General features: G+C 36.9%; 1 protein-coding gene across 1 annotated transcript in view; it reads right to left on the reverse strand.

The window, feature by feature from the left end:
* kif18a (kinesin family member 18A) overlaps positions 1–15,070 on the reverse strand; it is a 105,040-nt gene that overhangs the window by 75,698 nt on the left and 14,272 nt on the right. Inside the window, exons 5-7 of the mRNA XM_059976004.1 lie at positions 14,468–14,572; positions 5,371–5,481; positions 4,529–4,726 (exon numbers count right to left, since the gene is read on the reverse strand). Of these exons, the coding sequence (XP_059831987.1) occupies positions 4,529–4,726; positions 5,371–5,481; positions 14,468–14,572 (414 nt within the window). The remainder of the gene's footprint in view (positions 1–4,528; positions 4,727–5,370; positions 5,482–14,467; positions 14,573–15,070) is intronic.

Below are 15,070 nucleotides of genomic sequence, written 5' to 3' on the forward strand. Positions count from 1 at the left end.
CGTAGCCTGTCCTTGCATGAGGCAGGTCTTAGCATACATACATGGCACATGGCTGTATGCTAAAAATTATTCAGAATTTCAGTAATGAGAATCATTAAGATATGATATAGCAAATTTACACCTGTCTGTAATTGAACACAATACAGCTTACCTTCTGCCAAGTTTGCAGATCATCTAAAGATAGGTGGATTGGTATGTAGTGTTTAAGCAGGGAGTCTGCAGAAGGACTTGGACAGATTGGGAGAATGGGCAAAGTGGCAGGGTATGCAAAGCAATAAAGGTGTAGACTACTCTATGTGACGTTGTTGGGCCACAAATTTTCATAATTAAAAACAGAATAGACCAGAGGTGACCATTATGACACTGGCATTTCTGTAATCAGAGATGTACATTTTTTTGCAACTAAAGAGGTGAGCAATATGGTCTTCGCTTTTAATGTAATGCAGACAGTAAACTGCTGAGATTACAGTCAGCCCTCCTTATCCGTGGGGGATTGGTTCTGGGACCACCCACGGATACCAAAGTACGTAGATGCTCAAGTCCCTTATATAAAATGGCTTAGTATTTGCATATAACCTACACACATCCTCCTGTATACTTTAAATCATCTCTAGATTAATACAATGTAAATGCTATGTAAATAGTTGTTACACTGTATTGTTTAGGGAATAATGACAAGAAAAAAGTCTGCACAGGTTCAGTATAGACGCAACCATCGTAGCTCTTCTGGGAGCACTGATGCCGCCTCGGCATCAGCCGATCCCAATTCTCCTGTGACCTTTAAGTTCTTGAGGCTGTAGCTCTTTACATAGCTAGCCAGCCATCCCTTACTAGCCTTAAACTCCTTCCTCTTGCTAACACAAGTAGCAAAGAAGAGACACGAAGCGAACCATGCTCAACTTCCAGGTTTTCCCAGCTAGTTGAATTTCTGCGTGTGGAACCCACAGATAAGGAGGGCTGACCGTATAATGAAGATTGCTTTCAGTACTTGCACCTCATTCTATTGTTCTTTCAATGTTCTTATTCATGATTGGATTAATAATCATTATAGTCACAATAATGGACTAAATATCTGATCTCTGGCATTACACAGCAAGCAATAGGCATCACACTGTACAATTGACTACACTAAATGTATGCCTCAGTGAGAAGCACGTCTTTTGCCAATTGTTATCCAGTGATTCCTTATGTGCCTGATGTAATGCTGTGTGCAACTGTTTCAGTTGCTGACTTTTGCTGTAAGCATTTGTTTTGATTACCTGAATGTGATTTGCAGTGAGAATGAGGAGTCTTGCAAAAAGAGTTAGTATTTTGACCACCGTGGTTAAATGACAAAGAAAAACTAATTCACTCAAAATGGCAACAGCACAGGGAAGGTAGTGTTTGGTTTAACTGCCTTTGTTAGTTAGCGCATCAAATCCAAGAGGTGGGATGTCATGTTACAGCTGTACAAGGTAGAGATGAGACTGCACTTGGAGGAATGAGTACAGTAGGCACTGAGCTATAGGAAGAAGGTCATTAAGCTAAAAGTGTGCAAGGAATGTTTAAGGATATAATCAAGACTAAAGGGCTTGGAGTTATAAAGAGAAACTAAACAAGCTGGGGCATGTTTTCTGGAGGGTAGGAAATATGGAATGACCTTAGAGGCAAACAAAATCATGAGGCATAGATGAGGTGAATAGTCAGCCTTTCTAAAAATAAGGAGTCTAAAAGTAGGCGGCATAGTTTTAAGGTAGTGGAAAAACTTAAACCTGATCTGATGGGCAATATTTTCCACTACAGTGTAGTAGGTATAACAACAATGTTTTAAAGTAAAAAGTGAGGCAAGTGGATAGAAAAGGATTGGAAGATACGGGCAAAAAGCAGGCAAATAGGGCCGACTCAAGCATTTTGGTCATCATGGATGAGGTGGGTCAAAGGGTCAGATCCATGCAGTACAACTACATGAAACCTATGTGTAAAGAAACAAAGCCGACATTTCAAATCCAAACCCTAGTCCATATTAGGAAGAGAAAAGTCGATTTCAGTTACACATATCCTTTCCCTCCAGTTTAAATGACCAGCAATCAATACAATAGGCACAAGAGCAGGTCACACGCCATTATCCTGCAGTACAAGTGTATGATTGCCTATGGCTTTCCACCATCTACAAGACAAAATCAGGAGAATGATAGAAAATACAGGGGAGAGAACAAACCCCTAAAGTGGACCACATCTGAGTGTGCAGATGTAACAATGTGCTTGCCTAGTATCATAAACTTCCTTTCCAACAAAAGGCAGTACGACAGGATCTGCACATCCACCTACATATGGGACATGGTACATTAAGTTTGGAGTATGCTCTTGCAGAGGCTCAGGGATGATGGTATTGAAGGCTGAACTGAAATCAAGAAACAGAATCCTGACATGTACTTGAGGTGGGGGGAGGGGGGGGGTCGAGATGCTGTAGTACGAAGTCAAGATTGATATTACTGCAATGATAGAATGTGAACATCTTGCTTCATGGGAAAAGAAAAAAGGTGGCAGAGGTTCTCCAACTTGCAGTGTCACAACATGCAGAACTATGGACATACACTGGAAATGGGATTAGGCTAGATAGTGCTTTTCCTAACTGGTATCGACAAGGTAGTCAATCAAACAGGTTAATTCTAGTTTGAAATACAGCTGAATTTATCTTGGCATTCATCAAACACAGCAGCATTTAATTGAAAACTCCTGCCTTCAATGCTTAGATTGGGTTGTCAAAAATCTGTATATTGTTCATAAAAGACTGTTGAGAACTCGGAGAGTTAGCAACTTTACTATCAAAATGACAATGACATTCCATCTTTAAGAACCATTATAGTACTGCAATCTTGCCAGAAATCTTATTGGAGGGCTTCATCTATAAAAGCAGGTTAGATTTAGGGTGGTGACAAATGGTCAGTGGCCTGCAAGACAAAGAAAGTAAAAATTCAAAAGGTAGTTTAACGAGGTTTTAAAGGACAAGAATTTAAATTCCAGACACTATAGTGCCGAAGACAGGAATTTTAAAAAATACTCAAAGGAGAACCATTAACAATTTCAGCTATTGTAGCAATCAAAAGGTAAAACAACATTGGAATAAGCTGAGTGCATGTTCAAGGCTTACAATGTGAGCAACTTTAGTTAGAAGTTTGCCCCAGTGATCCATGGGAAGAGATAAAGTAATAAGATGAAGCCAAACAGATGTCAAAAATCTATTATTTAGATTTTGGCTTAAGTATTTCTGATCATCGGAAAAGGTTCCATGCTGTAGCAGGGAGGTAATAATCCAACTGCACTGCCACAGAAAAGTTGTATTATTTTAAGAGTGTACAATTTTCATAAAGATTTATAAAATTTTCATAAAGTAAGGAGTGTTTGACAAAGTCCTTCAGAGCGGATCATTCAGATCAAGATTCATGTGATCCATGGTGACTTAGCTGCTTGAATTCAGAGTCATCTTGCCCTTAAAGAACAAAGGGTAGTATTTTAGACTTTCTGGCTTACCGTCCATAAGTGACTTGGATGAAAACATGGATAGGTAGGTTAGTTAGGCTGCAAGACGATAAAAGATTGGTGATGTTGTGGATAGTGTAGAATATTAACAAAGGATTTGATGCAAGTGTGTGGAGAAATGACAGATGGAGTTAATTATTCCAGATGCGAGCTGTTGCACTCTGGGAGATCAAATGTAAAAGGACAGTACACAGATAATGGCAGGTCCCTTCGTAATGTTGATGTGCAGAGGAATCTTGGGGTCTTTGCAGGATAAGGCTGTATCCGGCATGCTTAATACTGGTGGTCGTAGCATTAAATTCATAAGTTGCGCTGCACCTTTGTAAAACTGGTTAAGCTGCATGTGGAGTATTGCAGTCAATCCTTGTCACTCCATTGAAGAAGGGATGTTGAGGCTTTTGAGGGCACAGGAGATATTTACCAGGATACTACCTGGAATATAAGCCATGTACTACAAGGAAAACTTAATTGCTTTCTCTGGAGCAGCAGAGGCTGAGAGAAGATCTCACAGGGGTTTATAAGAGGCACAGGGTTAAATACCTAAAACTAGAAACATGCATTTAGGGAGAAAGGAGGTAAGTTCAAATGAGACGTGTGGGGTGCCTAGAATACAATGCCAAGGTTGCATTGGAGATAAATATTATAGGAGCAAAACATCACAGGCCAAAGGTTCTGCTCCTGTGCTGTTCTGTTCTATGTTCTACATCATCATGATCAAGTTCAAAACAGAATTATAACAAGACAGTCATCTTCTGTTGGCTGCAACTCTTCCACTTAAGATCGCTATCAAACATCAAATTCATGGTGTATTTAATAAACACAAGATATTTTAAACATTAAAATTACATTTCAGGCCATAGTAAATCTAAACACTTTCCTACCCTCTCTCAAAATAAATGAGTTGTTAACTCAAATTTCAGGAACAAATTGGAGAAAGACAAGATTGCAGCAGATCCAATACAAAGCATTCTTGACAAGATGTAAAGAGGATAAGGAACTTTGTTCTTACCTTTGAATCTGTTAAAGCATTGATGACATTTCCCAAAGCCAAGAGAGATCGGTTAATATTGGCCCCCTCCCTGAAGCGAGCTGCTTTCATATTCATAGAACTAATACGTTCAGATCCAGCCAAATCAACAAGACACATTTTTGCAATTTTAATGTTTTGATTGATGTTTGCAGTTCTATCTTGCTGCCTTAAATAAATCTGTAAAATGAACCATGTAAAAAATCTGCTGTACAATACCAGAGGCTAAAACTAATCTAAAATTAAAATATTTAACATGCAGTTATCTTCCTTAATATTTCAGAAAAGTGCATAAAAGTAGACCATGCAATAAATTGTTTTGTATAAAACACTGAAAAACAAAGGTCTGAAATCCGAGTACAAAACACAAATGAGCTTTCTCTAGCACTAACTTGGTTCAGTCCATTCCTTGCTACATTCTGCATAGCTAGAATAAAAGTAGACAATGAAACTTTTGATAAACTACCAAGAGAAATGAGCTGCATACCAATAACAGAATTGATATTTACTTGTAATTGCATTCTATTTATAGATTCTTTCTCAAAAAAGTAATTCAAGATCATTTCATAATAGAATATGTATAAAATATGCACACTTTGTCAAATCATATATTTAAAAAAAAATTTACCTATTCAGAAGTACTAAGAAACCTGGTCAAAATACAAGCAATAGTTCCAGGCTTTTCATAAAATGGAAGCTCTGCATTTATAATTTCTGTGTTGGCATTACAGAATGAAAGGTAGCATCAGATTAAAGTGGAGAGTCTTTATCAATGTTACAGTTCAGAAAACAACATAGAATTAAGTTTCTATCCATGGAAGTACCTGAAAGACAGCATGAGAACGCGAAGAATTGGCGTTGGCATCAGTAGGATGTTGTGTTCTATTTTTATTTCCATAATCTAGCATCTGAAGGAGCTGTTTCGAAGATGTAGGCTATAAAGAATTGTTACAAGAGGCTTTCAACTTCAGTCAATTTCATTAAGTTAGTCAATATTTTAACAGTATCATTCCCAAACACATTAGTAATGCAAAAAGAATAATGTTCCAGTTTCAATAATGCTTTTTCCAGATTAGCATGCAATATTGAGACCAATACTTACTGAAAGAGAGCAGGATAGCACACATCTTTCTGCCAATTCTCAGTAATGTGGTAGAGAGAATTAAAAAAAAATACAATCCCTGACATTATTTTCAGTTTAATAATGTAAAGATAAAAATTTGATGAGGTCTCAATTTGCAAAGCAGACAGTTTGAGCTACCAGCAACACTTTATTATATGGCTTACTTTAATGAATTCTTCAGTAGCAAAGTTTTTAAGCTAAGAACATTAAAGGACATGAACATATCAATAATTTTTAGGATTAGAAGTTTTAGCTTTTGAATGACAATTAGAAAAACTAAAACTTTAATTTGTGCCTAGTTCAGATAGAACATATCCTAGTTCACTATGCCAATGACATTTATTGTCAAAATTTAAAACAGCAAATCTTCTCCTAAATCAGCAAAACCATTTTTAATTGTTTAAAGTTTTTGACAAAGTGGCTTAAGAGTCCCATAATTAACAGAGGGAAATTTGATGAGCTAGATTGATTCTACACCGATATCACAAACATTTTCAGTAGGATCTTTGGATAGTGAACAGCTATTAAACACCAACTAATTTTACTACCATTCACTCAGGACATGGAATGAAAAAGCATTGCCTTTACCATCGTAAAATCTAGCAAACCCGATTAGACAGGTTTGTCATGAGAAAATATTGAGTAGTCCAGGCCTAAAATCAAGAGGAGCAGAATGAGCGGCATTTTCATTGAAACGTTCAAAATCTTTATGGAACTCAAGATAAATGTAAAATTGATATTTCCTCCATTGGAGACCATCTAAAACTTGGGTCAGAGTTTCAAAACAGTGAGCTGGCTTTTCAAGATAGATTTCCAAGTTTCCTAAGAAGCAAAGAATTTTTAGAAAAAGATCAGAGGTTCAGTTGATGAGTATATACAAAACCCTCAATTAACGGATATGGAAGATAGTACAGGAAAATGATGCCAAGATAAAAGATCATCCATGATCTTAATAAATGATAAAGGACTTCCGGTAAGATGGCGATTGCTTAGCTGCTCCAAACTTTTGTTCGGTTATTTTCACTATCTTTGCACTAAATGTCTCCATTTTTTAAATCTTAGTTAGGAACTTACTTTTACTTGCCTGTGAACACATCTACCTTACAATGTCTAACAAGAGTTCTAAATCCGGGAGAAAGGAAGTTTCAGCTCTGCCGGCTGAGACCCTCGCTGCGCTGGAACAACACCAAGACGATATTTTAAAGGAATTTAGAACCGCTTTCAAACAGCTGGAAGCCAAACTGGATCGGATCAACGACAGAGTGAACGAACATGCTGAACACTTATCTCACATCGACTCGACTTCTGAAGACTTAGAAAGTCATGTTCGATACTTGGAGACTCTGTTCCAGCCTAGAGGGAAAATATAACAAACTCCTTTCCAAAATGGTGGATCTCGAAAATCGGAGCAGACGCTGTAACCTTCGAATTCTTGGGTTGCCAGAGACCACCGAACAGGGATCAACCGTGAAGTTTTTCGCCGATTTTCTCTGTGAGATATTCGGGAAAGATTTGATTCTGAACCCGCCTGAGCTCGAAAGGGCACACAGGGTCTACGTTCCCCCCGGAATTCTGGGCTCCCGCCCGCGACCAGTAATTTTGTGTTTTCATCAATACCAGGTAAAACACCGTCCGATTATGGAGGCACGTCACAGAGGTACTTTTACTTTCCAAAATACAGTCATTCGCTTAGTGGAAGATTTTGTACCCCAGATCTTAAAGATGCGCGCTGAGTTTAAAGGCGTAATGAAAGTGCTTTTTGATCGTGGTTTTAAACCCTCTCTTCGCAATCCTGCCGATTTCTGAATCACGCTTAATACTGAAAAATATAAGTGGTTTAAGTCAGTGAAGGAGGCTGAGGCATTTGTTGCAAATCTTCCGGCTGTCCAGCCATCTTCGGAAATCGATCGGACCTCCTAAAATGGTGGATAAGTATTTCTCGTAGTAAAATTACTTTTCTGGACTCAGACTTTACTTGAATCACTCAGACATTATTTATTGAAACTTTAAGGGCTGTTGACAATCTCTCCCTGGATTTGGTGTGTCTTTTTTAAATAGACATTCTGTGCTTAATGCTTCCCTATGGACGTTTAAATAGTACTTGTGTAATCTATTTTATTCTTGTATAACTTTATCTATAGAGTTCTACAATTGACTCTAACTTGTTTTGGAGGTTTGAAGTCTTTATTGAAGGCCTCCCTGTTTGTTGGTTCACAGTTTAACTGCTGATCATTCTATCTATCTATCTATCTATCTATCTATCTATTTATTTATTTATTTATGTCCACCTTTTTTTTAATCTTTGATTTTTTTTCCTCTCTGTAAATGGTTGATAAGTACTCTTCTTGAATCTATAATTTTCCCCTTCCTCCCTTTTTTTCCCCCTTTCTCTTACTTTATTCTTCCATAATTTTTCGTGGGTAGGTTAGTTTTGGTTTTCTTCCGATTTTCTCTGTATTAAGTTTTATATTTCTGCAGATGTTCCAATTTATAGTTATGTTTTCTAGTGCATAAACTAGTTACTATTTGCTATAGTATTTATACGGAACTGCTGTTAATGACACAGATCTGGAAGTTATATTTGGGTTAATTTTTTTTGTAGAGCTAGCTGCTTTTTTTGGTAGCCATCTAGTTTTGAGTTGTGTGGGTGGGGTGGGTTTTCCAGTTCCAACATCACTCACCGTATTTATTGTTTTTCTTTATTGCTTAGGACATGTTGATGTTTTGATTTTACAAATCTATGTTTACATTTCTGCTCCCAAACTGCTATTGTATTGCTTGACTTTTTAAATGCCTGCTGCCTTTTATGCATTAGTAATTGATAATGGCTAGTGCACTTAAATTCATGAGCTGGAATGTAAAGGGATTGAATCACCCTGTTAAAAGGAGAAAGGTATTCTCACATATTAAACAACTCAAAGCTGACCTTGCTTTCCTTCAAGAAACTCATAATTGTTGTTTTGATAACTCCCAGCTTCTGTCAAAGTGGGCGGGTCAGCATTTTCATTCATCCTTTGCCACTAAAGCTAGGGGAGTCTCCATTCTTATTAACTCAAATATTCCTTTTGAACATAATAAAATATCTGATACAAATGGCAGTTTTATTATTGTTTCTGGTAAACTATATAACACTAAAGTTGTACTAGCAAACCTGTATGCACCCAACTTTGATGATGCTAACTTTTTTGAACATTTTTTTTCCTCACTACCAGACTTAAACTCATACTCTCTTATACTGGGTGGTGACTTCAACTGTTGGTTAGATCCTAATCTGGATGGATCGTCCTCTGTTACCAGATCACCTACTAAATCTGCCTTAGCTATCCAATCGTTTCTCTCTAATTTTGGTATTTCTGATATATGGCGTTTCCTTCATCCTACTGAGATTATTCTTTTTTTTCCACATGTTCACCATACCTTCACTAGAATTGACTATTTCTTACTCGATAACCAACTTATTACATTTGCCTACTCTTGTGACTATCAGAGTATACTGATTTCTGACCATGCCCCAATTACTCTCTCTCTGAACTTTCCTGGTCTCCCTCAGAGAGGAATAAACACTGGCGGTTTGATTCAACTTTATTATCGAATGATGATTTTTAAAAATTTATTAAGGATCAGATAACCTTTTATTTTAACACTAATACATCACTTGAAGTGTCATCCCAGATTGTCTGGGATGCCATGAAAGCATATCTGAGGGGTCAAATAATCTCTTACACAGCAAATCTCAACAGAAGATCCTGTGCAGATTGATTAGACCTCATTAACCAGATTAAAGAATTGGATCAACTGTATGCTCAAACTAAGAACCCTGAGCTATACAAGAAGCGTGTTGAACTCTAAACTAAATTTAATCTTCTGTCTACTCAACCTGTCGAACGCCAACTTCTCGAAAGCAAGAGTCGCTTTTACATTCATGGGGATAAGTCTGGTAAATTTCTAGCCAATCAGCTGAGGCATTCCAAAGCCAAACAACATATTACAAAGATTCGGAAGGAGAACAGAGACTTTATATCGGATCATTTAGAAATTAATGACGCATTTAAAAATTTTTATTCTTGGCTTTATTCCTCTGAATCTTTGAATGACAATATCTCTGTTGATCAATTTTTAAAGAATCTGAATATTCCTTCACTTTCATCTGATCTTAAAGCCAAACTTAATGCGCCTATATCATCAGAAGAAATATCTTTTGCAATTTCTGCACTGTCCTCAGGGAAATCTCCTGGACCTGATGGGTTCCCTGTAGAATTTTATAAATCATTCTCTTCACTTCTTTCTCCTCAGTTACTTTCAGTATTATCTGACTCGTTTAATTACGGCAAATTGCCACCCTCTTTCAATGAGGCATCTATTATTCTTTTATTAAAAAAGGGTAAAGACCCAACAGAGTGTTCCTCATATAGGCCGATTTCTTTGCTCAATGTTGATGTAAAGATCTTAGCTAAAGTTTTGGCTTATAGATTAGAAACAGTTATTCCCTCCATTATCTCTGACCAATCAGGTTTTATTAAAAACCGTCTCCCTTTTTTTAACATTCGGCGTTTATTTAATATTTTATATTCACCTCCAACTGGGATTCCTGAATGTGTTATTTCTCTCGATGCGGAGAAAGCATTTGATCGTGTAGAGTGGAACCTCCTTTTTGCAGTCTTAGAAAAATTTGACCTCAGTCAAAGTTTCATCTCTTGGATCAAATTGCTGTACCTGTGTCCTACTGCTTCTGTTTTAACTAATTTTCAGAAATCCCAGGTATTTAATCTCAAATGTGGCACCCATCAGGGATGCCCCTTAAGTCCCTTTCTCTTTGATTTGGCTATAGAACCTTTGACGATAGCATTTCGAAATTGTCCTGAATTGTCCGGGATTTGGAGGGGGTGTGGAGCATAAAGTTTCTCTTTATGCTGATGACTTATTACTCTTGCTCTCAAATCTGTCTACATCCTTACCTCCAATGTTTTTACTTCTTGACCAGTTTAGCCAGACCTCTGGCTATAAACTCAATTTACATAAGAGTAATTAATAAAGAAGCACAAGAATTAACATTTCGTGATCTCCCTTTTAAAGTAGTCCATAATCAATTTACTTATCTTGGAATTACAGTCACAAGGAAGTTTAAAGATCTCTTTCGTGAAAACTTTGCCAATCTTTCATATACTATAAAACAGAGTCCGGTACAATGGTCACCTTTATCTATGTCTTTGGTAGGTCGTATTAATGTTGTTAAAATGTATGTTCTCCCCAAATTTTTATACTTATTTTAATCTATCCCAATTTTTTTGATTCCTTAGACTATTATTTTGTCATATCTGTGGAAGAATAAGCACTCTAGAATTAATAAAATCCATCTCCAAACATCTAAAAAAAGAGGGTGGCATGGCTTTACCTAACTTTCATTTATATTTTTGGGCAGATAATATATGTTGTGCTACCTTTTGGTCTTTCTTCCATGGCCAACCCGAGTGCCCTAATTGGGTGGCAATGGAGTTGAGCTCCACTAAAGAATTATCTATCTCTGCACTCCCTAGTAGTCTGTCCAGATTAATAGCTAATCCTCTTGTTAGACACACTTTGCATATATGGGCTCAGTTTAGGAAATGCTATGGTTTCCATGGTTTTTCCGTTTCCAGCCCTGTCGTACAAAATCACCTTTTTTTACCTACTACGCACGATTCAGCATTCCATGTTTGGTATAGGAAGGGCATTAGACATTTTGAAGATCTTTTCATTGATAATCGCTTCGCTTCTTTTCAGCAGCTCTCTGTTAAGTTCAATCTGCCCAATGCTCATTTTTTTTTAGATATCTCCAAATTAGACATTTTATTGCTCCTCTAATTCCTAACTTCCCTGAAATGCTTGCGAAAAATGCTATGGACTTATTTCTTTCCATTAACCCACTAGGTAAAGGTTTAATATCAATTATTTGAGATAAATTAGCAGCCTTACAATGGGCCCCTGTGGATAGAATTAAAATGGCATGGGAGCAGGATTTAAATACCTCCTTATCTGATGAGAGTTGGGACTCGATTCTCAAATTGGTTAACTCAACCTCTCTTCGTGCTTGCCATTGCCTTTTACAGTTTAAGATTGTTCATAGAGCCCATATGTCTAAATCTAAACTATCTCAATTCTACCCTAACATTAGTCTGCTTTGTGATAAATGCAAGAGGGGCGAGGCCTCTCTCATTCATATGTACTGGTTCTGTCCTAGCTTGGAGAAATTTTGGAAAGATGTCTTCACTACGTTATCATATATTCTGAATCAGCACCTAGAACCAAATCCCTTAATTGCTTTGTTCAGTTTCTGGGGAGAGACAGATTTACGTCCGAGTCCGACCAAATGCCGAATATTATCCTTTGCCTCTCTCCTGGCTAGACGCTTGATCCTCCTTAGATGGAGAGATGTTGCCCCACCCACTCATGTTCAATGGCTTAACGACATTATGGCCTGCTTGGACCTCGAAAAAATTCATTATTCAGTTCTTAATTCGGATCTAAAGTTCCATAAGGTCTGGGGACCTTTTATCAAGTACTTTTATAACCTTCCTCTTGACGAGGGTTTTTTTCTTTTCGGTCCCTTGCTTTCAGCTCCCTTTTTTTTTCTCTGGTAGTAGGCATTATTATCCTCTGTTGCTAAGTGTATTCAGTCTGGGAGTTTGATTGTCCTGATTTATATTCTCTATATTGTGTTGTAGTTGGTCTGGAGTTTTTTTTTGTGTTGTGGGACTTGGGGAGGATACTAAGTTTACTTGTCTTCAATTTAGGTGCTTTTTTTAAAAAAAATTCTCTTTCTTTGTATCATATTGTCATTGTATGCTTAATTTTGCACTCTATTAACGTTCCTCATTTTGATTTGGGGTTTTTTAATTTGTAAAATGTATAAAAAACTAATAATAAAAAAATGATAAAACAAGCATGAGAGGGTTGAACAGACTACTTTTAAAAAAATGCATTTATGATTCATTTACTCATTCCTTGACTGACAAAAATCAATTGCAGACTTTTGATATTGGTTTGGCAACATCTTTATTAAAGGGCAAACATTACATCAAATGATCATTTTTTTCCCCAAATTAAATGTGTAATGCACTGTTCAAGGCATCTTCATGTAGGGGAAAAAGTTATCTGGATCTAATGGCCACTACCTAAACCATTACTAAACCAATATTCTTCATTGAAATGAGAATTGTAAAATATAGTACAGAACTTGCAATGAAGGTGGTTTAAAACCAAAATTTCATTTTAAAGTTTATTAACTATGTATGTTCCACTAAGGCAAATTTTACTTGTGTTTAAAACATTTACTGTAATAATGAACACATGCGTGAAACCTGACGATCAAAAAAATTTTGCCATGCAATTTACTCTCCTTGAGAAACATCAGAAATAGAATAATGCAATAATAGTAGTATTTTGCTTTTTTACTGCACTTTATAACTTGATCAGCAAGACTATCGGTCCTTTAGAAAATAAGCAACTGAATTGAATGGAAAAATTGTATGTAGTACAGGATGCCAGGAGGATGTTTTTAATTTAAAGATAGTGCAGAACAGGCCCTTTTGGCCCAATGTGCCTCACCACCAAACAATCTCTCTACTTAAACTTAGCCTATCACAAGACAATTTAAAAGAACCAACTAACTTGTATGTCTTTGGACTGAGAGGAAACCCATGCGCTCACAGGAAAGACATAAACTTCTTACAGACAGCGCTGGAATTGAGCTGTGAACTCAACGCCATGCTACGCTACCGTAGTGCCACAATTTATTTATTTATTTATTTTATAAACTGTGAAGCTAGACTATTCTCAAATGGAAGAATTACTCTATGAAGTTATACTTCAAAAACCCAAGTCTGTTTCTGGTATAAATATAGAGGAATTGTGGTAAATTTTTAAGTGCCAATTTTCTGAACACATTCCCAGAGTTATAAAGCATTGACACAGGCCCTTCATCTGAATTAATCCAAACTGACCAAGTTATCCAACAAAGCTAGTTTCATTTGCCCACATAAGTTTCCTTACTGATATACTTCCATACTGAAGGCCATTGTGCCAAGTGCATTCTTCACCCTGTCTAACTGTGACACCACTTTCAAAGTTTTGGTACTCCAAGGTCCTTTAGTCTCACAAGATACTACCATTTACTGTACAAGTCTTCTTCTGGTTTGGCTCCCCAAATTCAACACTCCATACTCAACTGAACGCCATTTGCCAATCCTAGCTGAACAAGAACCCCCCACCCTGTAATGTTGATAACTTTTCTGCTGTCTGTGATGCCACCTATTCAGCAGAAGTTCTAACCACGCTTTATTTATATGAAAAATTTGGATTGTACAAGTGTAATGTACAAGTACAAAATGTACAAGTTTCACCAGCATTGATCACTGTGGTTATTGTTCAGCAGAACACCAATGCCCCACCATCAGTTTCTTAAAATCAAGCCAATTATGAATCCAGTCTTGGCACCCATTACTCAAGGTTTTATTTCAGAAAAGGTATTTTCTTATAGAAAAGATGATTCTACATATAGTGTACAAAGCTGAACCAAAATACCCTCCATTCAGAAATTAAACAATATTCAACTCTGTAGTTTAAAGAAATTAAAATCAAATTCACATCAGACCTAGGTCACAATACAAACTTCTGTGGTGACATGCTAAGAAGCCAAGACTAAAAGGGTTGCTTGCCCTTCAACAATTTATTTAATACTGCAGGTTCCATGTCCTTCCTGAATCTAAGGGATTTCACCTTGTTGACTACTGTCTCACACTTACAACCCAATTATTTAATACCTTGTGTAGTGTTAATCCCTGGATAACGACTCCACTTTGAGCATCCTCTCGCACTGCCAGAGATCTGGAGTTGGTCAATAGATCGCGTACTTCTTCATTGTATACCTTAAAACAAAGTTATAATTTACTTGCTGCAGACTCCTTCGCACATCAGTAGTTTAAAGGGGATTATCACCAGCTGACAACACCCCTCTCCCATGCCTTCCAAATTCTGATGCTTTCATTGAATAGTAACAGGATTAATAAGCAAATGGAAAATGTGACATTGCTTAACCATTATATCCTATGCATTCTGTACAGGAAGTTATAGGCAAATTTCTTATAAGTCTGGGTTACAATTTTTTCTTTTATGGAAAGAAGAGGGTGAAGCTGTTTGGAATTTAAGATACATTTCGCTCCAGTGCTCTCAAACCAATAGTGCTGGCCTCATGCAGGAATTGCCAATTCACTAGAAGAATGATAATAGAGTACATCATCTTTGGCTCTGAATCACATGCAGAGCAAAAAACAATTAAATTTCTACCTGATCCAGCTCAGTTGTCAAATGCCATAATTAAACTACGTGCTCATTTAGAATCTGACAGTTTTCTGATAATCATGAGC

This window comes from Hypanus sabinus, chromosome 7, assembly GCF_030144855.1.
Source record: "Hypanus sabinus isolate sHypSab1 chromosome 7, sHypSab1.hap1, whole genome shotgun sequence".
Taxonomy (NCBI): Eukaryota; Metazoa; Chordata; class Chondrichthyes; order Myliobatiformes; family Dasyatidae; genus Hypanus; species Hypanus sabinus.